The sequence below is a fragment of the Alosa sapidissima genome, chromosome 7 (genome assembly GCF_018492685.1).
Source record: "Alosa sapidissima isolate fAloSap1 chromosome 7, fAloSap1.pri, whole genome shotgun sequence".
Lineage (NCBI taxonomy): Eukaryota > Metazoa > Chordata > Actinopteri > Clupeiformes > Clupeidae > Alosa > Alosa sapidissima.
The window spans coordinates 16,000,685-16,028,554 of record NC_055963.1 but is presented as its reverse complement, the minus strand read 5'-3'; the positions used below and the strand labels follow the sequence as shown (position 1 = coordinate 16,028,554).

Genomic DNA, 27,870 nt, shown 5'->3' with positions numbered 1-27,870 from the left:
TGTTGCAAACTGTTTTTTTCCCAGAAAAAGGCACGACGAAACAGTAACAAATAAATTTAAAGACCTATCATGTGGAGTTTATGTTTTCGTTTTGGCAAGTAGCCGTATATAGATGTACCGCATAGCGGTACAAAATATGACCGCCGCTCAGTCCTGTACATCCATTCCGTGAAAATAAATCATATTAATGAATTTGTCTCCATCTTCTACTCCATCCCCCACTCTTGAAACTTTTGTGTATGCTTGTTTGGAATGTGTGTTTGCGGGCCGCACACAAAGTAGCCAACTGGCGCTGCAAAGGTGAATAGATTTGTAGCACTTGCCAAAAAAATTGTAGCATTGTTATAAAACCTTTAAAATATCTAAACAATCACAAGTCATCACAGTCCATCCATTGCAACTGGACTGATGAAAGGTACACATGTAGGCTACATTGTATTTGGGAAAAGCAGAAGGTAGCAGCATAATGTAGTATTTATTTATTTATTATTAAACAAAACAATCCCTGTCAGTTCCATGCAGTTTTCAACAGCTATCAAGAAGAGAGATCATGTCATGGATTTTTGTGAATGTTTCTTCTTCTACATATGCATACGTTTAGTCATCTAGTTCATATGATATTCAGCTTTATTGTCAATGCACAAATTAAATACCAGTAGTCTAAAACAAAATGCTGTTTTACCCAGTGATGCAAATAACTGACATGTCCAAAAGGGCCTTCATGAAATGCGTTGCTAGACTAATACACATTTTAACGGGCCAAGTTGAAGAGCTACTGTCCGTTATTGTTTGTGCAAATAATATGCAGATTCATGTTCCCTTGCATTTTGCAACTATGAGGTCCATGGTTAGTCTGGCTTTCGCCATACCAAGCTCAATCTTTTAAGAAATCGAAAAGGAATCGCCGGCAGATCAGGCTGAGTTCACCCAGCCTAGTCCATGGTAGGCGCCCGATATAAATATTGTTTAATTTTGCCATTGAGATATCCACGGTAGCCTATATTTTTCCTTTAGTCAAGCAGTGACATGTGGTTTAATCAGTGTTGGGCAAGTTACTTCAAAATCGTAATATATTATGTATTACTTATTACTGTCATTTCAAAGTAATTCATTATTATAATATTACTGTCTCTGAATCTGTAATAGGCATTACACTACTATTGTATTACTTTTAAGTTACTTTTACCAAAATATCTGGAAATATGGATTTGGAATTCTAAATGCAGTTTATTATGCTCAATGCAGCTCATTGCACTTCTAATGGAGGGTGATGTGGTACAACATAATGAGCTAGGCTTAAGGCTAACAACAGTATAATGCAATAGGTGCAGTGATGGCTCATGATGCAATACAAGAAACAATCATAGCCAGAATTTTGTTAAAAGAAGACAAAAGGTCAAAGTCTGGTCAATTGTGATAGAAATGCTGTAACTTTAGGCTTAGGCCTACTCATTAAAATCAACAGAGAGCCCACTACCTGTATATTGTAACCCAAAACTTAAAGACATGTCAAGATAGGCTACACAGTGCAGCTACTGGCCATTTTTGTGCCCTAACTGGTGAAATACAGTATTAAGCTAAGTATGTCATTATATGGCCAACTATAAAGATGTAATCTGCCTGTTCCCAGGGATGGGTAGTATTTCTATTTATATGTGTTTCAAATGCAAAATAGTATTTTGTCATTTGTATTTTATTGGGTTGAAGGAAATGGCTCTGTATTTTGTATCAAAATACTTTATTGGTGTGTATTTTTGTATTTTAAAAATACTGCAAAATACTATATGTGAAAAACACAAAAAAAGTAGATTCTACAGACAGGTGTAATGAATAATTGGTAATTAGGCAACAATGGTTTATGTTTATCGCAATCAGCTAATGTGAGAACAGCTGTGTTCAACAACACTTACAGCTTTTCAGCTATTGCTGAAGCATCAGCTCTGGTCTGAAGCACTGGTGTGAAGTGGTACGCAAGTTAAGATGAGCAAGTTGACCTGTGCAAGTTCACATAAGGACACTGACAAAGGCAACCATGTCCCATTGTCTCCATGCCAATCTTTAACAGAAAAATGTCAGATATCTCAACCACAATGACATCAATAGATGGTAAGGTGTTGAGTGAGTTTGAATTCCCTTCCTTGTAGCATCCTTTTACTGCATTCCACAGTGGGGAGAAGTTCACCTTGTTTAATTAAATAACAATTCTATTTCCTTATTAGCTGCATACTTGAGGTTGGAGATATTAAGGCACGTCAAGTCTCTCACATACTGGAACTTCAAGATACATAGCCGTATGATTTTCTTATTCAGTTCTGCACTGGACTTGAATTACGAATTTTGACACAGATACACAATTATGATTTTGGCCTATTGATTATAATGTGGTTAATTGAAAGCTCTGTCAGTCATTTGGATAAGCATCAGCTAGATGACTAAATGTAAATGTAAATTCTTGAATTATTCTTAATTCTGATCACACTACATGAACTTGCATACGGTATACGACAGGGGCCAAATTGTATTGTTTTTTACTATATAGTTTTAATAGGCTAAATGTTTGGGATAAAAAACAGCTTTTTTGCAGTACTTCCATACTTCCTTGAAAAAAGTATTTTGAGTATTTTCTAAATACAAAAATACAGTATTTTATTTTGATACATACGTAATATGGTTAGGCCTACTGAATAAAATACAAAGGACAAAATACTATTTTGCATTTGAAACACATTACATGTTTCAGAAATACTACCCATCCCTGGGAACAGGCAGATTACATCTTTATAGTTGGCCATATGATGACATACTTAGGTTAATACTGTATTTCACCAGTTAGGGCACCAAAATGGCCAGTAGCTGCACTGTGTAGCCTATCTTGACATGTCTTTAAGTTTTGGGTTACAATATACAGGTAGTGGGCTCTCTGTTGATTTTAATGAGTAGGCCTAAGCCTAAAGTTAAAGCATTTCTATCACAATTGACCAGACTTTGACCTTTTGTCTTCTAGGTTTTTGAACATTCTAAGTTCCGCAACAATTGAAGGTTCTAAAATTCTATGTTGAATTCAATGAACCCAGATATTCTTTAGAATGTTAATTTCCCAACATTCCCGTCACACCGGTGTGACGGTACTCCTTTAAGGGTTAAACAAAATTCTGACTATGATTGTTCCTTGTATTGCATCATGAGCCATCACTGCACCTATTGCATTCTACTGTAGCCTTAAGCCTAGCTCAGTCATTATGTTGTACCACATCACCCTCCATTAGAAGTGCAATGAGCTGCATTGAGCATAATAAACTGCATTTAGAATTCCAAATCCATATTTCTAGATATTTTGGTAAAAGTAACTTAAACTGGAGAGACAGTGACTGCTCGGAGAGACGGCAACCGGGGCAGAACGGGCTGGCAACCCAATCTGTGTTCACCGTGAGGAGGACACCCAAAACAAGCTACGATGAACTCAATGGAGAAATACCCCCAGGGGTGCCCGAGAGGGGGGGAGAATGAGCACCCCAATTGGACTGATTCAATGGCAACAGACCTAGGCAATGGACCAACGACTATGAGCGCACAGTGTACGTGTGGGAAAGTATGTAAGAACATGCGCGGCTTGAAAATCCACCAAGCAAAGATGAAGTGTTTGGGGGGAACGGCAGCAACACAACGCACAGGTGTTCCACCTGGTGAGTCGCAGGAGGGGCCTTGCCTGGAGTCACCCCACAGTGCTAGGAACCTCCAAGTGTTGGCGCCGCACTTCTCAAGCACCCAATCGGAATGGAGGCGGATCAAGTGGCCGGCAGCTACCATGACTACGCTGTGGAAGCAGTTCGACGATGACGTGGATCAAATTCTGGAGTCTGTGGCAAAGGGAGAGGCGGAACGGAAGCTGCAAGCCATGACAACAATCACTTTTAGGCAGCTGAGAGGTTCGGTGAAGAGGAGAGGACAACATCCCACACAAGCTCGGGTACATCCTACACAAGGAACCACAGAGCAGAGAAGGTCCACCTCATAAGGCGGGAGATGAAAGCGCTGAAGTCTCGATACAAAGAGGCAGGAGAGGAGGAACGCTTTGGTTTAGCCCAACTAATATCCATGCTCCGGAAGAGGATAAGGACTCTTCGCCGGGCAGAGTGGCATCGGAGGAGGAGACGTGAGAGAGCACGTAAAAGAGCGGCCTTCATCACCAACCCCTTCAAGTTCACAAAAGACCTGCTAGGCCAGAAGCGCAGCTGTAAACTGTCCTCTTCAAAGGAAGACATTGACCAATATCTCGCACAGATGTTCTGCGATCCCAGACGAGAGCTGAAGCTGGGATATTGCGACATCCTCATTGACCCACCTGAACCAGAGGTGCAGTTTGACATGGATGAACTGAAGCTGATGGAAATCAAGGAGGTTGTCCATAAAGCTAGAGCAGGCTCCGCTCCAGGACCAAGTGGCACTTCGTACAAAGTGTACAACCAGTTGTCCCAAACTGCTACTGCGGCTGTGGAAAATCCTGCGAGTCTTCTGGAGAAAGGGGAAGATCCCAGAACAATGGCGTACGGCAGAAGGGGTCTGGATCCCTAAGGAGGAAGGTTCCACCCAGCTCGACCAGTTCCGCATCATCTCCCTCCTGTGCATCGAGTCCAAAATCTTCTTCAGTGCTATCTCCAAGAGGCTGAGCACTTACCTAGCCAGGAACACCTACATCGACACATCAGTCCAGAAAGGTGGCATATCAGGGATGCCGGGCTGTGTGGAGCACACAGGTGTGGTAACACAGCTTATCCGAGAGGCCAGAGAAAATAAGGGAAACCTGTCAGTGCTTTGGCTTGATCTGGCCAATGCATTCGGCTCCATCCCCCATAAGCTTGTCCAGCTCACTCTGGTGAAACATCATGTCCCCAGCAAGTGTAGAGACCTCATCGCTGACTATTACAACAACTTCAGGATGAGGGTCTCCTCAGGAGCAACTCCATCAAGCTGGCACAAGGTAGATATTGGCATCATCACAGGGTGTACTATCTCTGTGACGCTATTCTCTTTGGCCATGAATATGCTCACCAAGTCTGCAGAGGACCTCTTATGAGCTCCGGGCAATGTCAGCCACCCATTAGGGTGTTCATGGATGACCTTACAGTCACCACAGAATCAGTCCCAGGATGCCGGTGGATTCTGAAGGGTCTGGAGAAGATGATGGTGTGGGCCCGAATGAGTTTGAAGCTTGCCAAATCCAGATCCATGGTGCTGAGGAAAGGAAAGGTGGAGGACAAGTTCCAGTTTAACATAGGCACAGCCATCCCAACGATCACAGAGAAGCCAGTCAAGAGCTTGGGCAAGGTGTTTGACAGCTCTCTCAAGGATGCAACATCTATCCAGACCACCTGTGCTGAGTTGGATGGCTGGCTGAAATCCGTGGACAAATCCGGGCTACCTGGAAAATTCAAAGCATGGGTCTATCAGCACGGCATCCTCCCCAGGATCCTGTGGCCTCTCCTTGTCTATGCCGTCCCAGTTTCCACAGTAGAGACCTTGGAGAGGAAAGTCAGCAACCACCTGCGGAGATGGCTGGGGCTACCTAAGAGCCTGAGCAGCATCGCACTCTACGGGCACAATAACAAGCTGCAGCTGCCCTTTAAATCCCTAGAGGAGGTGTTCAAGGTAGCAAGGGTTAGAGAAGTGGTGCTGTACAGGGACTCTAGTGATCCAAAGGTGGCCAATGCTGGAATCCAAGTGAGGACGGGTAGAGAGTGGAAGGCAGAAGAGGCCGTACAGATGGCCAAAGCTAGGCTGCGCCACAGGGCTTTGGTGGGAGTGGTGACACGAGGCAGAGCTGGTCTGGGATCCTTTCCAACTCCACAAATGAACACCAGGGGGAAGGAGAGGCGGCGTGCGATCCAAGAGGAAGTGAGGGCTGATGTGGAGGAGATAAGATCCTGCAGGGCGGTGGGCATGAGACAGCAGGAGGCCTGGACAAGACAGGAGAATGCGCTGGAGCGGAAAGTAACCTGGACTGAGATCTGGAGAGCTGAGCCCCACCGCATCAAATTTCTCATCCAGGCAGTGTACGACGTGTTGCCCAGTCCATCAAATCTACATGTATGGGGTCTAGGAGAGTCATCTGCCTGCCCATTATGTTCCAAGAGAGGCACCTTGGAACACGTTCTTAGTTGCTGCACAACAGCACTAGGAGAAGGGCATTACCGTTGGAGGCATGACCAAGTCCTGAAGTAGCTGAAGCCATCAACACAGGACTGGTATGGGCAAAGCAGCTGCGTCCCCCCAAGAACACCATCACCTTTGTCAAGGCTGGGGAGCAGGTTGCCTCAGCAAAGAAAGCACCAACAGGCATCCTGACCTCGGCAAGAGACTGGCAGCTGCTGGTGGACCTTGAGAAACAACTGAAGTTCCCCAGCAACATTGCGGTCACCACCCTCCGCCCTGATATCGTCCTTGTATCAGAGTCCACCAAGCAGGTCGTAATGCTGGAACTGACAGTCCCATGGGAAGATCGCCTGGAAGAAGCGTATGAGAGGAAGCTCTCCAAGTACATGGGGTTAGTCAATGATTGCCAGCAGTCAGGATGGAGGGCGAAGTGCCTCCCAGTCGAGGTAGGGTGCAGAGGCTTTGCGGCCCGATCCTTGGCCAGCGCACTCGGACGTTTAGGCATCGTCGGACAGCAAAAGAGAAGAGCCATCCGCAATACTACCGAAGCGGCAGAGAGGGCCTCAAGATGGCTGTGGCTCAAGAGAGGAGAACCATGGAGTCGTGGTAGCTAGCATGCCATCTGGACACAAGCTGGGGTCTGATCAACCCCGGCTGGGTCACCTGGATGAGGGTGTATGATGTTGAAAGACCCGAAACACCCAATGACTCCAGGAACATCACTGACGATGTGTCCAGTTGCATCAGTAGATGTATTCCCACAGCAAAAGTAATACAATAGTAGTGTAATGCCTTACAATTCAGAGACAGTAATATTATAATGTAATGAATTACTTTGAAATGATAGTAATAAGTAATACATAATATATTACGATTTTGAAGTAACTTGCCCAACACTGATTAAACCACATGTCACTGCTTGATTAAATGAAAAATATAGGCTACTGAACATGCATGGAGATCGTCATAGTTGACAGAAATTATGATTTGTGCCAACATGTTGTAGAAACACAACCACAGTTAGGCCTATTTGGTGCAAATCTTCTACATTGGTTATAGTCAGAGATTCACATTAACTGTAGGCTATCACCACAAGTGTATACTAAACGTTTTTGCCCAAGTTTGTGTGCCGTCATCACATTTTCCAAAATTAGGCTACCTTCGTTACTAACCTACCAGTTGATACTTTTTACATGCATCGACTCGCGATTGATTGTGCATCTAATGTAACACTCGGTGGAGAGACTTCCACTTTCCAAGTTCCACTTTCACTGTCGTTGTGAGCTAAAAGGCTAGTATATGGGAAATACTTTGAAGTTCCTTTTGAGTCCAAACATGAATAGGTTTTCTTTAACCTGTGCTACACTTTTCCACCAAGTTGTGCGAAAATTGTAGGTACCCGGAGTTTTTTTTATGTCAGACAAACCGCACTACAGTAGCCTACATGGTGCAGTAAATGGAAGCTCTTCGTAGCGCGTGCAACTTACGTCTATAAAAACAATATATTTATGGAATGAAATTAGACACCTCTGATTGCTGTTTACGGTTAAACTGCGATGATGTGAACACCAGCCAGCGGAGGGCACTTATATAGCCTAGGCTACCATGCATGGACTCGTAGGCTATATTTCCCCACAAACCAAGCGGCTGCTTGGACAAATCCACTTGAGGGGTGGGGCAGGGGGCGCGATCGTAACACACACTGAACTTGTCATGAAGAGGCCAAAATGATTGACCTGTCACCCCCCAATCCAAATGGATGCAACTGCATTTATAGGCTAAGCCTAGGTCTACATGACGGGCCGCAAATAGGCTAAATAACTTAAATAAAATAAAAATCCCAGAGGTCACCGGCCCACATGTGGACCGGCCCACCGGGCATTTGCCCAGTTGTACAGATTACCAGTCCGAGCCTGGCTGTGTGAATCACGGAAAGCGGAACTTCTAAATGGAACCCAACCCACTGTACAGTAGCTCAAGGTATATGGCTAAAGCAGCCATAATGAAAGCGTTATCATTGTTTAGATACTTCACACACACGTGTTTTTTAATCGCATAGACTACTACTACCAAGCTGGAATCAAAGCACATCGACTCCCCTCTCACACCCTAAACACGCACTTCGAATAAACAAAAAACGTCTCAGTCTCACGGTATAGCCATAGGCAAAACTGTATTGGACCGGTGTAACGTTGGTACTAAATCATCCATCGCAAAGAATGATTTTTGTAGCACGTGCAACAAATATGTGTAGGTACAGCCCTGCCCTGGATACATCTCTCAACGTGCGCTCTAAAACATGTGGTTTAAATGGAGATGTAGATCACGGGTGCGTTAATAAATCTACATTGCGGCGAGTTGACACAAATTATTCACTTTGACGAATTTATGTAGTTTCAGTCCTAGTTACTTTACTTTGAGCCATGCTCTTCCTTACTTGAATCACCTTTGAAAATAGAGGATTGAAGTAGCCTATATGGGTGTTTGGGAATGAACGTTGACTCAGATGCTTTTTGAGACTTTGAGCTTAATGTCCCAGCCCGGTGTTTAGGATGCATCATCAGGTTGTCTTTCAGGTAGCCTATATTTTCCATTAGAAAACCATCACGTAGCGAACGTGTTGTGGCTAACTCACTTAGCTCCTGTTAGTAGCCTAGGTTATGGTTATAAGCAAATGAGATGACAGCCGAAAGATGCAATTAGTGCTGTTATCAATTTTCTTGGTAGCCTATAACCGCATTTATGGTTTTCTACAAATACATCAATAATAAAATTGGCCTCTATCACTCAACCAATGCTAATAGTAACATTATTTTCCTACTCTAGGCTATTGATATAACTTAAGATTAACGTAGCCTACCTGCAGTAAAAACCAAGCATGTCCGATAAACATTCGCAGATTTATTTCGGCTTCAAGAAGAAATGGGAATTACATGTCATGCAGAAATCATCCTACCCTTATTAGACGTTCTCTGCGGTAAACTACAGTCTTGTCCTTGTAGGAAGCGTAGTGTCTTTCCAACCCACTTTAGATTAACTTCCAACAAAATTACGTCTCACTGCAACGATGCGCCATCTGGTGGACAAACGACTACGTGACGCCAATACTGGAAATGCAGCCAAATTATTATTATGACCGCCGCTAGCAAAGCTAGCGAAGCGGTCACATAGGGATTGTCAAAGTTTTTTTTTTTTTTTTTCCCCGTCATCTACTTCCTGAATTTTTGGTCAACGATACCCGGGACACCGAACCACCGGGGCACATGAAATTTGGTGGGTATGTAGCCCCACTAGACTTTTACGGAAAAAAATCGTTTCGTCCCCGGGGGCCACTCCCCCCCCGTGCTGGGCCCCCCGAACTGCAAAAAAAGCAGTTTTTCCTAAATAACTACCTGAACCGTGGCACTGAGGATGAAGAATCTTTTATGGTATGTTGGTCTCAAGGGCCCACATCAATCTGGCCCATAATCACTTATTTGGGATTTGCACCTCCCCGGTAAAAAATGAAAATGCAATATTATTCTGCTTTAATCGCCCCTATCTTCAGTTAAGATGTTCAGAACTGCACCAAATTTTATGTGTATGATTGACCTGGCATTCTCTGGGGGTATGCCAAGTTTCGTAGAATTTCATCCATGGGGGGGTCTAAAAAAAAAATAGGTTATGTGTACATTTAGTGACTGTACACTCATTGGCCTGTAGATGGCGGTGCACACATATACACATGCACACACACACACAGGCACCCACATACTATCGGTATTAGAGCGGCCGATACATAATTACAAATTCAGTAGGATTAAAAGAAAGACAAAATAAATATTCATCATCATGGCTGCATTTCCAGTATTGGCGATAAGTAGTCGTTTGTCCACTAGATGGCGCATCGTTGCAGTGAGACGTAATTTTGTTGGAAGTTAAAAGTGGGTTGGAAAAACAATGGACGCTTCCTACAAGGACTGTAGTTTACCGCAGAGAACGTCTAATAAGGATAGGATGATGTTCACATGAAATGTAATTCCCATTTCTTCTTGAAGCCGAAATAAATCTGAGGATGTTTATCGGACATGCTTGGTTTTTACTGCAGGTACGTTAATCTTATAATATCAATAAGGACCTAGGTAATGTTACCGTTAGCGTTGGTTGAGTGATGGAGGCCAATTTGATTGATTGCATTTGTAGAAAACTATAAATGCGGTTATACCAAGCAAATTGATAGCAGCACTGTAATTGTATCTTTCGACTGTCATTTGTTGCACGTTGCACGAAGATTTACCAACGTTACACCGGTCTGATACAGTTTTGCCTGTACATGCGTGAGACTGAGACGCCTGTTTATTTTGTTTTAAGTGCGTGCAGGGTGTGAGAGGGGAATCGATGTGCTTTGATTCCAGCTTGGAAGTTGTAGTCTGTGAAATTAAAAAGCACGTGTGTGTTAAGTATCCAAACAATGACACCTTCATTTCATTATGGCTGCTTTAGCAACACACCTTAAGCTACTGTGTAGTGGGTCCCATTTAGAAGTGGCTACTTCATTCGCGCTTTCCTTGACTCATGGAGCTGCGTGAATTTTATTACAACTTTTCGCCACGATATGGCAGTTTAAGTCCGCTTGATACTGTAAGGCGTAAGTCATTGGTTTCCAAAGGAGATTTTATTTGTGTCGCCAGCATAGCCTATTGCCAATTTATGTTGTAAATAGGCCTACCTTATAAGTCTACCTGTAGCTTAGGAAAGCTAACAGCTTTCTATTAGGATCTAGTTTGTTAGTTACAGTTTTGTCATAACTCCCTGATGCATTTTTGAATTTAGAATGGCCAGAGTGTGGATATCTCAATCGGAAAATTAAACAATATCGGGTGCCTATGGACTAGGCTGGGTGAACCTATTTATTTTTTGATTTCTTAAAAGATTGAGCTTGGTCTGGTGAAAGCCAGACTAGCCATGGACCTCAGTTACACAATGCAAGGGAACATGAATCAGCTTATATTTGCACGAACAATAACGGACAACAGCTCTTCAACTTTGGCCCGTTAAAATGTGTATGAACAGTCTAGCGACGCATTTCATCAAGGCCCATTTGGACATGTCAGTTATTTGCACCACTGGTTAGATGTAAAACAGCATTTCGTTTCAGACTACTGTTACTTTTTGTGCATTAACAATAACATTTCAGACTACTGTTACTTAATTTGTGCATTGACAATAAAGTATTACATGAACTAAAGATGACTAAAATCTTATGTAGAAGAAGAAACATTCACAAAAAATCCATCCATCCAAAAATGACCTTTGTTTTTGATAGCTGTTGAAAACGGCATGGAACTGACAGAGATGTTTTTGTTTATAAATAAATAAATAAATAACATTATGCTGATACCTTTTGCTTTTCCCAAATACAATGTAGCCTACAGGTGTAAGTGACCTTTCATCAATCCAGTTGCAATGGATGAACTGTGATGAACTGCCCTACTTGTGATTGTTTACAGATTTTAAAGGTTTTATAACAATACTACATCTTCTTTGGCTATTCTACAATCTATTCACCTTTTCAGCACCAGTAGGCTACTTTCTGTGCAGCCGCACACACACACACTCAGGCATGCCAAACAAGCATAGGCCTACACAAAAGTTTCAAGAGTGGGGGATGGAGTAAAATATGGAGACAAATTGAAGTGTGATTTCTTTTCGCGGAACGGATGTACAGGACTGAGCGGCGGTCATATTTTGTACCGCTATGCGGTACATCTAGTTCTGTACAACATTGTCAGTTCCTTTGGATAAATGCATCTGCTTAATGACTGCATGTAAATGTAAATACAACAAGGTTTCATGCAAAATGCTGCCTGCATTTCTGGCAGAAATACAAAGACTAAAAATATTTTTGTTTCTGTCATCTGTGCAGGTGCAATGGGAAGAAATCATGTCAGTTACATGCTTCAAATGCTGTCTTCTCTGATCCCTGCCATGGTGTCTTTAAGTACTTGGAAGTGACGTACAGCTGCAAGCCATCGTACGAAGCATAATAAAGAATTTTTTTATAAAGACATAGACCTCTCCAGAATAAGTCCCGCCTCCGTAACTTCCGTATCCATCCAACTTCCGGTCGTCAAGTGTCTATGGGAAATAACATGGCGTTTTGAAAGATCGTACCTGTCAAACTCTGTAGGTGACAGAGTAGAAAAGTGTGCTGGTGGGCCGATTGGCCTACACACTTCTGCCATCTAGTTTCCACTGGATTTTTTGATTGTCGGTGCCGTTTAAGTAGTAAACGATTATTAATGCTAACCGGGAGCTAGTTCCGATGTACGCGGGCTGAGGAGGACGTTAGATCTTGCTCACAACCAACCAGTCACAACCTAACTTGATAGTCATTTTCACGTGTGATTCATGCGTGGTTTCAGTGGTCTATAAATGTAAATCGCTTGCAAGGTTCAGACTATTTTCAACATGACTTAACTTTGGTTTGACTGTGCGAATTTGTTGGCTGTTATTGAGATATTTGAAAAAGAAAGAAATTGCCGACGAAGACACTAAAGACATGACGAGATGAGATTTTTTTTCACGAATAACAGATAATGATAAGCAGACAAGGAATCAGAGGCTGAATCGTATTGAGTCGATAGCTTTATTTTGCATGACCTTGATCAGAACAGTAACGTTTTCTGGATGTATTAACAACCTATCAAACATGATGATTTCACGCAGGGTTAGTGCCACCTCCATAGACAGGCTCTGGTGTCACGAACTCCATTTCGGTGAAGACAAACTATGAAACATTGCCGTTGCTATGCAACCTTGACTGGGGGAGTCGCGCCGTCTGAAGCGTGCGTTAGCTTAGTGCTTCTTACTGATATATTTCTACTTTAACGGCACCGAGTGTGTAGGCCAATCGGCCCACCATTTTTTTCTACTTCGCCACCTACAGATGTTTTACCGGTATGATATTTCGAAACGCCATGTTATTTCCCATAGACAATCAACACCCGGAGGTTGGATGGATACGGAGGTTACAGAGGCGGGACTTATTCTGGAGAGGGCTATGCAGAGGCGTATATAAAGAGAGTTTGGCCCATAGATATTAGAAAGCCAGATACTGCACTATGGTGCGTTTCCCAAAACCATAGTTGCTAACCTGTTAGCAACTTAGTTGGTTGGCAATGGGAAATTGCATTGCAACCAAGAAAGATGCTAACTTAGTTAGCAAAAATGGTTTTGGGAAACGTGCTCCAGAACATACGTAAATAATGCCACCATCATGGTGGGGGCTACCATAGATATTAGAAAGCTAGTTACCGCATTGGGCTCCAGAACATACGTAAATAACGCCACCATCATGGTGGGGGCTACCATAGATATTAGAAAGTTAGATACCACATTGGGTTCCAGAACGTACGTAAATATAGCCACCATCATGGTGGGGGCTACCATAGATATTAGAAAGTTAGATACCACATTGGGTTCCAGAACGTACGTAAATATAGCCACCATCATGGTGGGGGCTACCATAGATATTAGAAAGCTAGATACCACATTGGGCTCCAGAACGTACGTAAATAGCGCTGTCATATTGGTGGGGGCAACAATCACTGCAGGCCAATGGAGAAACATGTGACTCTGACTGGTAATCAGACAGGTGCCTCTGATTGCCGGCACATGCTAATATCTATGGGGGCAACAATCGCTGAAGGCCAATGGAGAAACAGGTGTATCTGACTGCCAGCAAGTGTTGCCCGTAGACAGAGTGACCGTAGACAATAAGGTGTTTGCCCCCAGCAGGATGGCGGCTGCCTTCACGTATGCTACAGTACCTAATATAACTCGATGGACAATGCAGTATCTTGCTTTCTAATGTCTATGGTTTGGCCAACTGGCACCATTGGATACCAACGTCAGATGACTACAGCATATATGGAGCGAATATGCTATGTTGAAGTAAATTGCTCAGGCAATTAACAGGCAACAATAAATAAAAGAACAAGGACATTATATATTGAATTAGTTATTTTGGGACATTCAGAGATAATCAATCAACCAACTAATCTATCAATCAGTCAATCAATCAATCCATCCATCAATCCATCCATCAGATTATCCTTCACACTCATTTTATCTCTTAGTGTCTGTCTTTGGTGGTCATAAGACAAAGCTGAACATATTGTTTCCTGTTTCCCTCAACACAGATGCCAAAAATAAAAAGTTACAGAGGTTTACTAACCTGACTCTCGCCAGATTAATTTCGCTCTGCCTAGCTCCACTCATCCATCTGGAACCGATCCATTGGAATGGTGTTTCAGAAGGCTGGGCCTAATCAAAAAATGCTTGCATATGATTGAATAAGCCACTTGTCCGTCATCTATTGACGTGCTACTTCAACCACTCACATCGAAGCCAACCCGTGACGTTGATAACAGTCTCACAGTCGCTTCTACGCCATGTCACATCTATGAAACTCCCGCCCTGCGTCCTGACTGGTTATACCATAAAGTCGGTTGCAGAAATCACTCTCAATGGAAGAGGTCCCAGATGGATGTGAGTGAAGCTAGGCGGAGCTAAGCGGAACGAAATTCATCTGGCGAGAGTCAGGTTAGAGGTTTACAGCTCTGACAGAAATAAAGTTTAAGATGAATAAACTAGATCATAAAACAAATATTCTGGCTGAAAAAAAAAATCTAATGCCCCCAGTCAGCTATAAGAGATGCAGTCTACACAAGGTGTAGGACTAAATTAAAAATTAAGATATGGAAAGTAGCATTCACAGAAACGTCAAAAAAATGGAGACAGAAGCCCATTTATACTGTATATTCCACAGAGAAAAAAGTAATATTACAGTGGACAAATAAAATATCTATCAGACAAGTAGGCTACTCAGTGTCTACTCTAGCCTTCAATGACTAGTGTTTCAATCGTTTCAATCTTGGGGGTTTTAGATATATGAAATTACCAAACTGTAAAACTATAGAAAAAACAAAGAATAAACGAGGACATTATTGAATTAGTTATTTATAGGTAGGTTATGAATATAGTCTAATAAGATGCTAGTAAAAAGGCAAATTCAAGATGGATGACAATTCATTATTTTATTGTAGCATCTTGGTGGTTTGACTGTTAATACTATTTTCTCTGGAGACAGTTAATGAGAATGGATTTATACCTTGCCTGTGTAAACACGACTCCACGAAACCACCAAGATGCTACAACAAAGTATGACATTATGATCCAATGAATGAATCACCAATCAATAAACTAGAAATGTAGTGCCAGAGGAATTACAATAGTGGATGGAAAGCTGCTGGCTTAATGTTGGTGGGAGATACCTGGAAAAAAAAACCATTGAATCACTTAATCTTTGGGTTCATACAAACCCTCGTACCAAAAAACTTTGTGTGTCAAGGCGTTCTTGAGATATAACAAAAGTCCTTTTAGGCAAGTCCTTCCACTCGACATCTATATTGCAGCGCTTTTTGGGCACTCATCGGGCATCCCTTTCGGCAGAAATCAGGCTTGTGCACAATTCAGAATTGAATTGAGAATGACTCCTAAATTCCAATTCAATTCTTGAATTTGAATTGAATTTGAATTAAGGTCAAAAACAGGATGTAGAATTACAATTCGAATTTGAATTAAAGGAAGTAGAATTGAAATTCAATGAAATTCGAAGAAATTCATATACATAATTTGAGGGTAGTGTTAAACAATGAAGCCTCACAGTATATGCCAGATATGATAGCATTAAGCACACAACTTGTAACTTAAAACAGTAACAAATTATATTTCCACACTGTAAAACATAATAGTTTTACTTACTTAAAATGTTCTAGTAAGTAGAATTCAGGTTTTGTCTTTTGTTGAGATTACTTGCGTAAAATGAGTGTTACTTCATTTTGAGGTAGAAAAGTGAACAATCAAGTAAACTATACTTGAATTGCTGAAGTTTGTACTACACTGTAAAATTTGTCTGTAATGTCAAGTTGTGCAAACAAATGCTCACTTAGTGTAGTGCACTTACAGTACACATAATTGCTATTTCAACTAACTTGGTCATTACAATTACAAGTAAAATATACTGATACTGAAGTAACTGATATGACAAAATTGCATTTCCAGAATACCACGTCTGTGGTATTCTGGAAATGCATTTTTGTTAAAGGAATCACATTACTGTCTTTACTGAAATTCAATTTTAAGTTACAATAACAAAGTGACAGTGACACTAACGGCTATATATAGTGTTGTTGTGTAATTGATATGTGATTTATATTGATACATCACCCCATCAATGACTATCCAAAACAGACCAAACCTGTGATTAGAACTAGTTATAGACAGACACAGATCTGTATCTGGAAATCATACAAACTGGTACCCTATCTCTGCTAAGTTACTGAAGCTATCTCTGCTAAGTTACTAAGGCTAAATGAGCTTGACTAGGATTTTTATGGGTGCTCTCCTTGCAACTTATGTTGCTACTAGAAGGGTCTTAGTGGCTGTCCATTAAATGGCACTCTCCTCTCTGGTCAGGATATTAATATCAACCCCAATGCCATCACAACATCATGGATACACTGAAATGCAGAAATCAGGCCAAGTCCTGACTCACTGTGGACATCAAAGATTGAGGTTTCCCTGACCCACTGGACAAAACCAGGTGTGTGCCACATATTAGTGGTACATAGTGAGGTCTCAACGTCATTGTGCAGTACTTTCCGAGGGTAATACCCAAAATACAAATGTAACATGTTGCTTATGTTCTACCGACAGCATTAGAGTGTTTTGGATAGTCATCTACTTGATGGTGCGATGCATCCACATAAATTACACACCAACAGTATATATAACCGTGTCACTGTCACTTTATTGTAATTTAAGATTGAATTTCAGTAAGGATTAATATGTGATATCTTTACAAATATGTGGGCCAGGGAGGTGGCATTCTGGAAATGCAACATCAGTTAGCACACCTTGTGTTTAATACACAATATACTTTACTTGTGATGACCAAGTTAGGTTAAATAGGAATTCTCCTTAGTGTAAGTGTACTACACAAAGTAAGCATTTGTTTGCACAACTTGGAATTCCTATTCCAGATTAGTCTGTAATTTCAAGGCAATTGGTTTTTAAACTAAGGTTAACTAACAGGTTAAGTAAGGTTAACTAACTAACTAACTTCACAGTGTAGCAAAACTTAAGCAATTCAAGTATAGTTTACTTGATTTAAATGATCATGTTCACTTTTCCACCTTAACATTAAATTACTCCTTTTAGCCAAGTAATCTCCAAAATCAACATAATCAACAAAAGACAAAAACTGTGTTATACTAACTAAACATTTTAAGTAAGAATACAGTGTGTTATATTATTTCGGAACTGTAGCTATTCAATTTTATAGTGCAAAGTAACTTTCCCCAAAACTGAATGCATGTGAGATTCAACACATTTTTCCTGTTGTGTGACTGTGGAGTTGCTTTGAATTGCCATGAATTTAATTCCACTTCCTGTCATTCCAATTCCAATTCAAATTCAACTTCCTGTGGGGCGGAGCCAATTCAATTCAAATTCCAATTCGTGAATTGAATGGAGATCCATTCTAAAATTCGGAATTTTGCACAAGCCTGGGAGAAATGCGCGTGCGCCATGCTTCATATAAACAAAGGTTTCCCCCTGAGAATGCTCGTCTAAACGCGAATAAAAAAATGAAGACGAGACGCCACTTCTGCGTCTTCTCTTTTCATCATCACCGTATAAACGTAGCCTTAAACAGGATATGTAGTTCAGGGAGAGCCAGATTGTATGCTAAGAAGCTGAGACAGTTGGATTCACAGGTGACACCTGTGCCAGTGTTCTGATTAGCACGGAAACTACTCTGGGAGCTTAACGAGCGCAGCTGGCTTTAGGCCATTATGACATATCAGCCTCCATTCAAGTCTATGGACATATTGTTTCCTGTTTCCTTCAACACAGATGCCTATATCAAAGTCCTTTAGTGTTATCAACATGTGACAGCAAAGCCTGCACGTGCATAAGCTATCAGAAGGAAGCAAACAACAAAAATAAAGAGTATTCAGAGGTTTATGGCTCTGACAGAGATAAAGTTTAAGATTAATAAACTAGATCATAAAAATATTATTCTGGCTGAAACAAAATCTAATGTCCCCATTCAGCTATAAGAGATGCAGTCTACACAAGGCGTAAGCCTAAATTAAACAAAAAGATTGCAAAAGTAGCATTCACAGAAATTTACATTTTTAAAATGGAGACAGAAGCCCATTTGTATATTCTAGAGAAAACAAAGGAAAATGGCAGTGGACAAATAAAATATCTATTAGACAAGTAGGCTACTCAGTGTCTACTCTAACGTTACTGTTTCGATCGTTTCAATCTTGGGCTCTTTAGATACATGAAATTACAATCAGAAATGTAAAAGTCAGGTTTCAGAGAGCAAAAGTCGGCTGCATCCATGTGCGCTATTTGCGCACTACTTGACTCCTTCAGAATGCAGCTACGGCATCGGAGATAGAGCTCTTTAATAGCGATCAAGCTGGCTCTTGAAGAATGGAGGCAGTGGCTCATTTCCCATTTCTCGTGTGGACCGACTACAAAACTTGAGTAGGCCTATCTCAGGTCAGCCAAGCGCCTTAACTCTCGCCAGGCCAAGTGGTCTTTGTTTTTTCTCAAGATTTAATTTTGTGCTCTCTTACAGACCTGGGTCAAAGAACATCAAGCCCGATGCCCACTCAAGGCAATTCTGTCCTGATCGCCAGACAGACATTCTCCCAGACCATTGCTTGGTTGCCGCAGTCTGACTTGACATTGAACTCACAGTCCAGAACCTTTGTACCTCTTTCTCTAAGGTCACAGGTGCTCCAGTGGGGCCGTGGCTCTCTCCCTGCTTGCCATCCGGGGATGTCACAGATGCTCTTGCTAATCCAGGAACCACCCTTTTGCTTTGCCTGGGACGCCTGGAGGCGTCTGTAAGAAGAGGGGTACTGTCACAATCCAGCCCAGCCCCTCTCGGTCGTGACCCGTGTTTTGCTCTTGCCTGCACTTGCCTGCTCTCATCTGCTCTCTGCTCTGTCTGCCTTTGTTTGTCCTGTGCCATGCCATGCCATGCCATGCCATCCGTTCCATATATTATTTCCCATGCCCACCTGTACACCTGTACACGAGTTATCATACTTGCCATATCTATTGGAGGCTGTTTCACATGGATTACTCCTATTGTGTTTTTGGATTATTTTGGTTATTTTCTTTAGATTTGATTCCTGCCAGTCGTTTTGTGGATTTTCTGACCTGGATTATTACCTGGACTTTCACTGGAACTTTTGTGTTTTCCCTTTTCCTGAGTAGCGAGGCTACATTTATTTTGTGAATACTATTGTTGATTTCACAAATTCTTGTCTACAAGAGTAAGACAGCTGACTGCTTGTGTTTGGTCCTGTTATTAATACCTAAACACAATTCCTGCCTCTGTGTCTTCATCTGGGATCAGTGATCTGTGCTTGGCCCTCTCCTCTTCACCATATACATTCTCCCCCTGGGTCAAATTATACGTCACCACGGTCTCAACTTCCACTGCTACGCTGATGACACCCAACTGTACATCAGCACCCTCAACTCAGCTCCCAGTTGGACTACTTGTCAACTGTCTGCAAGAACTTAAAACCTGGATGACCTCTAATCTTCTCAAACTGAATAGCAATAAAACTGAGCTCAAGGTGGTGGCTCCTAAGCCACTGCTCAAGAAGATTGGGGATCTTCTCTGAATGTGGATGGGTGTTCCATTGCTCCATCCCCTGAAGTCCTCAACCTTGCCATCATTCTGGACTCTACCCTGTCATTCCATTCCCACATTAAAAACACCATGAAAGCTGCTTTCTATCACTTAAAAAACATCTCAAGATTACGTCCCTCACTATCCGACAGGCACTAAGCCCTGGCAGCACATTACCCCCACTCTCATGCAGCTCCATTGGTTACTAGTCAAGTTCCACATCATCTACAAAATCCTGCTTCTCACTTACAAGTCCCTCCATGCTCTGGCCCCTAAATACCTTTCTGACCTACTACACCCCTCTGCGGTCCCTCTGGTCCTCCTACAAGGACCAGCTGGCTATACCCCGCACCAGACAAGACCATTGGGGACAGGGCCTTCTGTGTCTCCGCCCCAACTCTCTGGAACCAACTCCCCCTTCACATCCGCTGTGCCTCTTTTATGGGCCTGTTCAAAAATCTTCTCAAAACACATCTCTTCACTGAGGCCTTTGGCCTCTAATTCCCCTCACCTTCCCACCCATTGCACTTGCGCATGCGCACACACACACACACACACACACACGGTACAACTCTCCTGTGGTATGTATACAGCACTATATCTGCTAATAGAAAAAAACATGCAAATACAATATTCAATAGAATTATTCAATAAAATTATTCAATAGAATATTCAAGTACCTTTAAAACCTATTCAGTAACCTTCCCTTGCCCTATTTAATATTTCCATTGGTTGCAGATGACCTCTAGTCAGCTGTAGTCATCGAAAGTAACTTGAGCTCGATACATTTGAGCACTGGTGTTGCAGGGAAATTGAACCCATGAACTCAGATTGCATTCATCATGCTACAAGAATCATGTTCCTGGAAAAGGACCTTCCTGTTTGTGGAATAGATATTTTGTAACTGGGGGTCTTTGCACAGGGTTGGGTTTCATCAAGGTGAACTGGGCCAGCTATGGACGCAGCAACAGAGACACCTGCAGCAGTGGACGCCCCCCAAGTCAGCTTTCCAACACCAAATGCCACCAGCAGAAGTCTCTACGCATCATGTCTGACAGGTACCACACCTGAGGATGCAGACCTGAAAATCATACAGATACTAATGTTTACATTATATATCATTTATACGGAGCCCCAGAAGTGTCATTGCAAGATTTTTGTGTTTGTGTATATCCACAGAATGTGTGCTCATTTCACTAAATTGTGTGCTCATTTTACTAAATCATGCTTTAATTTTACTAAATTGTGCTCTCATTTTGAATGAGTGCACAATTTAGTAAAATGTGCACACAATTTACTAAATTGAGAACGAAATTAAGTAAAATGAGAACACTATGTAATAAAACTAATGCACAATATACTAAATTATGCGCACAATCTAAAAAAATGAGACCACGATTTAGTTAAAGGAGCGCACAATTTAGAAAAATTTCAATTTTTCCAATATACAAAAAAACTTACAATGACACCTCCCGGGCTACATTTAACTGACACTCACACTTATCTAGATTGACTCACTGTGAACTAATGATAGAGTTGAGTGCCTTGCTCAGGGGTACATACCTGGAATGCGATACACATTAATGTACACACAACATACTAAAACATTTTTTGTTGTTTTCAATAGGTGCAATGGAATGTCAAGTTGTGCTGTACCTGTGGAAAACTCTGTGTTCTATGATCCCTGTCCAGGGACATATAAATACCTGGATTTATCTTATACATGCCACTCAGTCAGTAAGTGTCACTATATATTTGAAATAAAAAAGCTTTCAAATGCAGGCATACTGACCCGCTATACTTATTTGTTGTACTAAATAGACTCTCTTTTGATTTTCAGAAAGAAGTGTCACATGTGAAAACAACCAGAATGCTATCAGCTGTGGTAAATCTCAACACTTTTACACCAACGCCTACAGTTGTACTGTACATACAATCAAGTCACAGAGAAATGACTGCATTAGGCAATGAGGGCATACAGTATATCTGCACATCACAGATGTTCTGTAATTATACATAACGGTTACATATACAGAAGTCATATGTCAATAACAACACTAATAATCATGTATACAATTAATTATTTTCTAAATGATCACTGAGTTTTTCTATACTTGATAATTGATCTCAAGCCAAGGGAAGCCTGTTCATTCATCACGCCAACTATGGAAGGAGAGATCGCCTGACCTGCCCCCATAAACTGGCAAAGACCTCCCACTGTTATCACTCTCAAACGGACAACCTACGCGGCAGGTTAGAGTCTTTCAATTCCAACTGACAAATAGCCACATCAGTCAAAGGCAATTGACCACTGCCATGACTCAACTGGTAGAAAAAGTTGCTGACAACAGCCGGGTACTCTTATATTTGTGGAGATCATTCAGGGTGCCTTAAGCTACCTTATAGCCTGCCTACTCACTTTCTCTACAAGCCTCTTTGCAACCCACCTCCACCACATCTCCTCCTCATACAGTCATTTGATTTATCAATGTCCAGTTGTTGTCACTGATGCCTGCTCTGTTCTGTACCCTATGGTGGGTTTATCTTGCTGCTCTCCTTGTCTTAGTCTTTCCTTGTTTGCACATGGAAGGGCAGGAGACTCCCAGAACAGAGCCATACTGCAAAATGTAACCATGTGCAAATAGTAATAAAACTATTTTGACAAAGTGGTCTTGTCAATACAGTTGGGACAGACAGACTATCAAACAATCCATGAATCATTTAGACTAATAGACAAAGTCTGTATTTCTGTACAACTTTGTCAGTTGCTTTGGATAAAAGCATCTGCTTAATGGCTGCAAATATAACAAGGTTTCATGCAAAATGCTGCCTGCATTTCTGTCAGAAATGGAAAGACTAAAAAAGATTTTTGTTTCTGTCATATCTGTGCAGGTGCAATGGGAAGAAATCATGTCAGTTACATGCTTCAAATGCGGTCTTCTCTGATCCCTGCCATGGTGTCAATAAGTACCTGGAAGTGACATACAGCTGCACGCAATCGTGTAAGTACACTAACGTGGGTATTTCTCATCTGTGGCCCACTGGTGGTCTATGAAGGCACTGTAGCTTGTCAGTGACCATGCATTCATGTTTTGTAGTTTTGTTTGGAATTATTTTTGTCACCTCACACAACACATCAGGTTTGTGTTGATCTGAACTAGGTCCCATGTTTACATCCTTCTTTTTTCACAGAGAGAGCAGATCACCTTTACTGAAGGCCACACACCGCTGTAGACCAGCACAGATAGTCTAATGAAAGCTATTAAAAGGGATCCAAGGCACATCCAGGACTGTACATACAATATAATATACAATTTGAGGGCTTGTTTTTCATAAAACACACTTTATGTGAGTTTATACATGATGCAGCCAATCAGGTTGTCTAGATGTAAACCTGGCTCCCTTGTAATACCATGTTGCACCACACGTGGCCACTGTGTTAAATACAATGCAAGTTAATGGAACGTAAGTTATGTCCATAACTATGGATCTATGAGATTGAACGATGACCGTCACCACGGTCTTACTGTGAATGATGCCATCCTGGCACCTGTTCCGAGACCATAATGTCAACAATGTCATGTGACTGACCTCTGGAGGCTGAACCCGCAGCATAAAGCATTACCGGGTGAGACGCCTCTTCCTCTTGTCTTGAACGCCTCGCATTCGTCCCGAGTGACAAGAGATGGTGACGGTCATCATTCGGTCTCATAGATCCATAGTTATGGACATAACTTACGATCTATATCGACCTCTCTCTGACCGTCACCACGGTCTTACTGTGGATGCCTAGTACCAACAGTGTCACAAGGGGCCCATCTGCTCAGAAGCAGCTCTAAGAACAGTGGAGCCAACAGTATTAGAGGTCACGTTAACCCGATAAAACCTGGCAAAGGTACAAGGAGTACTCCAGGCCGCGGCAGCACATAGATCATTAATAGCAACTCCCTTCAAAGCAGCCCAGGATGTGGCCATGCTGCGTGTGGAGTGAGCCACCAGACCCTCTGGGATTGGAAAACCTTGTCCAGAGTAAGCCTGAGAGATGGTGTCCACCAGCCAGTGAGATAGGCGCTGCTTGGACACTGGCTGGCCAGACTGTCGACCTCCATAGCACACAAACATCTGTGTGTGAGTTTGCCTCTGCTGCCTGGTGCGCTCAAGATAAGCCTTCAGAGCCCTAACTGGGCACTGGGAATCAGGAGCCACCTCCGACTGGTCAACCAGCTCAGGATGGAATGCCTCCAGTTCAATAGCCTGGTTAACTGATTGAGGGGTCAACACCTTAGGTAGAAAAAAGGGGTTAGGCCAGAGAGACACGCCCATATCCTCTGGTTTCCACCTCATGCATTCTGCACTCACAGACAAGGCATGCAGTTCGCTCACCCTCTTAGCAGAACACATGGCTAAGAGAAACACAGTCTTATGAGTCAGATATTTCAGCTCCGACCGCTTCAAAGGTTTATACGGAGCCACAGTCAAAGATCTCAACACTAGGGGGAGGTCCCAAGATGGAGCGCGCAATGATCTGCCTGGACGCAGGCGCTTAGCACCCTTGGGACACCATCGGGAGTTTCCCAACAGAAAGACCGTCTACTGGCTGCATGAAATGCAGATATAGCTGCCGTGTAGACCCTCAAAGTGTTGGCTGCCCTCCCAGCATCCAAGAGAGACTGGAGAAAGAGGAGCACTAGAGCCACTTGACAGGTTTTGGGGTCTTGCCCCTGACCTTGACACCATCCAGAGAAAAAACTCCATTTCTGCTGATAGTTCATACGGGTGGAGGGTGCCCTGGCATTACCATTGGTCTCCAAGACCGCCTCATTCAATTCCAAAGGCAAGGACTGAGGAGCGGCCAGGCCCAGAGTTGTAGAACTGTCGGCCTGGGATGCCAAATCTGGCCCCCCACCTGCGACAAAAGGTCTGCTCTGAGTGGCAGAGGCCAAGGCTGGCCCTTCACAAGACGAAGTAGAGCTGGGAACCAATGTCTCGCGGGCCAATGTGGGGCCACCAACAGAACTCTGTAGTGTCCCCGAGAAATTCTGCTCAGTACATGCGGGATCAAGGGCAGCGGGGGAAAGGCGTATAGCAATCCGTCCGGCCACTTGTGAGACAGTGCATCCAGCCCAAGCGGGCCGACCGGATGCCTGAGGGAGTACCACGTCTGGCAATGGGTCGTTTCCCCTGATGCAAATAGATCCGCCTGGGTTACGCCAAAGCGTGCCCACAAACTTTCCACCACCTCTGTGTGGAGCCTCTCCCGGGGGAGGTCCGGACCGGGACAGGAGATCTGCTGCCTGGTTCTGGACCCCGGGAATGTAAATTGCCTTCAGAGAGGCCAGATGCGGGAATGCCCAACAAAGGAGTTTCCCCAGTAACCTCTGGAGGTGAAGCAATTTCACATGCTTGCCCCGGTGAAAAGTGCCAAGGGCTGCCAAAATCTTGGCTACTCTGTGAGGGGTAAGAGATGCCCTCATTGTGAGCGAGTTCAGCTGGAGCCCTAGAAAGGTGGTTTCCTGTCTTGGGGTCAGGTTGCACTTGGTCAAGTTGACCTTGAAGCCCAGAGACTGAATGTGAGACAGCACAGTTTCCGTATCCAGTACGACTTGCTCGCGAGATGGAGCACAGAGCAGCCAGTCGTCTAGATAGGGCATGATCTTTATCCCCTTTCTTTGAAGTGGCGCCAAGGCGGCTGCGACCACCCTGGTAAATACCCTTGGGGAGAGAGAGTATCCAACCGGGAGGACTTTGAACTCGTAGGCTTGGCCTTGAAAGGCAAACCGCAGGAACTTCCAATGCTCGCGGCTCATGGAAGTATGCATCCTTCAAGTCTATGGTGGTGAACCACTCGCCGTATTCTACGGACTCGAGGATGTGCCTTGTGTGCAGCATCTTGAAGGGTAAAACCTTGATGTAAGTATTGAGGCGACGCAGGTCTAAAATGGGGCGCAGCCCACCGTCCTTCTTGGGGACGAGGAAATATGCTGAATAATAGCCAGCCTGCTGTTCGCTGGCACTTACTTTGGCAATGGCGTCCTTTTGGAGCAATGTTGCAATTTCCTTTGCCAAGGTATTTGCCTGGACTGGGTCCTTCACTTTGGTCACACGGACCACAGAAAAGGGTGGGGGTCGCTGCCGGAACTGGAGCCGGTAACCCCTTGCCACAGTTTCCAGTACCCAGGGGTCCGAAGTCTCTCTCTCCCAGCTGTCCAGGCATAGCTGGGAGTGCATCTCGGCAGCTGTACCACAAATGCTATGTATGACCCCCTTGGGTCCTTGGGGGGAGGCCTAGCCTGAGCAGCTCTTCTAGTTATGTTGCACATTACCCATCCAGGGCTCCTGAGGGACCCTGAAAGCAGGATATGAGTGCTGTCGGCTAGCTGTTCTAATCTCAGGGCGCCGAAACGTCCTCTGGACAGTCTCACGAGTGCGCAGTGAGTGCTGAGCCTTATCCAGCAAGCTATGCGAGCTAGAGTGGAATACACTAGCAGGCTCCACGGGCATATTAGTGAGTTCCCTTTTGATGTTCTCAGGGAGGGATGTCTGGGCCAACCAGATCTGCCTGCGAGTCAGAATAGCCGAGGACATAGCTGCCCCTATGTCTCGGGTCAACTGGGCATGAGTGGACAAGGCCGCATCAACCAGATCTCTGGTATCCTGGTCACATGCACTAACAGTCTTTCTAATAGCCGCTAAAAGGACTGCTAGGGCATTGCCTGAGCGGGCAGCACGCACAGCAGCATTGTAGGTCCTACAAGTCAGGCGATCAGTCTTGTCACACTCCCTGCTAGGGCAGTGGGGATCAGTGGTAACCCTGGTTGGTCCAAGGGGGGTCAAGACTGCCAATTCCCTCTCCACCGGTCCCTCTCAGCCCAGCCTCTCAGCCCAGCCGCCTACAGACGGCAACAAACTTAATAGGAGAAACCAAAAATTCTTACCGTGGTTTTGGCATTCTCTTGCAACACGATAAAGGCTATTTTGAAGTGTTCAACGTAATTTTAACTTGCACCTGTAGTGACATAGGCAGTAAAAGTTAGCACAACTGAAACGCGATGCAGCCTAAGCTACTCGCTGATACAACAAAGGGGGTCGTTAAACAATCCTCGGGGGCTCAAGGCGCCTGCACAACAACGTGACGGATTAGAACCCACAACTTTTCGAACTTACCGGTCTCAGAATCGAGGCGAGGAAGGAAAAGAGGAAGAGGCGTCTCACCCTGTAACGCTTTATGCTGTGGGTTCAGCCTCCAGAGGTCAGTCACATGACATTGTTGACATTATGGTCTCGGAACAGGTGCCAGGATGGCATCATTCACAGTAAGACCGTGGTGACGGTTAGAGAGAGGTCAATATAGATTTCAAATTATGCTTTATGTAACAGTTTGCGGGGCCCTTCCAATATCCGGGAACTATGAATACTTTAAATATATACTTCTGTCCAGTGAATGTGCTGTATAAACAATATTATAAGCTTCATTGTACAGTGGGAAGAAAAAAAGTATTCAACATGAAAAGAAAAAAAAATATCAGGAAATGTATATGGCTATAGGACGTTTTGATCAGACAATGACTACAAAAAAATCCACAAAGCACCTTCCATACCATAATACCTGTGCCTCAAAATATACCGAATGATGCCATCCCAGTCTTTCCACAAATCTACTTGCATATTTATAATCTAATGTAAAATTAACTAATTTTGTATCAACCTATATTGCACACACGCTAATGTGCTACTGCTTATCCTGATGTATATGAATTCATATCTACCCAGCTGGCTCCAAGCAAATAGGCCCCTGTCTTTCTTGACCTGTTGCCTTGTGTTTGATCTAGGTGTTCAAGTTAAAAATTGGGCTCAAGATGTGAACACATTCATATGTTATGGCACTGTATAAATAACATTTAATTGAATGTAAAAGGAAAAAAATAGCGTGAAATATGTTTTTCTTCTTT

General features: G+C 43.1%; 1 protein-coding gene across 1 annotated transcript in view; it reads left to right on the top strand.

Annotated features, from left to right (window-relative positions):
- LOC121713837 (L-rhamnose-binding lectin CSL1-like) overlaps positions 1-27,870 on the top strand; it is a 39,916-nt gene that overhangs the window by 1,620 nt on the left and 10,426 nt on the right. The window contains exons 3-7 of the mRNA XM_042098839.1: positions 20,844-20,979; positions 21,549-21,658; positions 21,762-21,806; positions 22,054-22,174; positions 22,814-22,923. Coding sequence (XP_041954773.1) covers positions 20,844-20,979; positions 21,549-21,658; positions 21,762-21,806; positions 22,054-22,174; positions 22,814-22,923 — 522 coding nt within the window. The remainder of the gene's footprint in view (positions 1-20,843; positions 20,980-21,548; positions 21,659-21,761; positions 21,807-22,053; positions 22,175-22,813; positions 22,924-27,870) is intronic.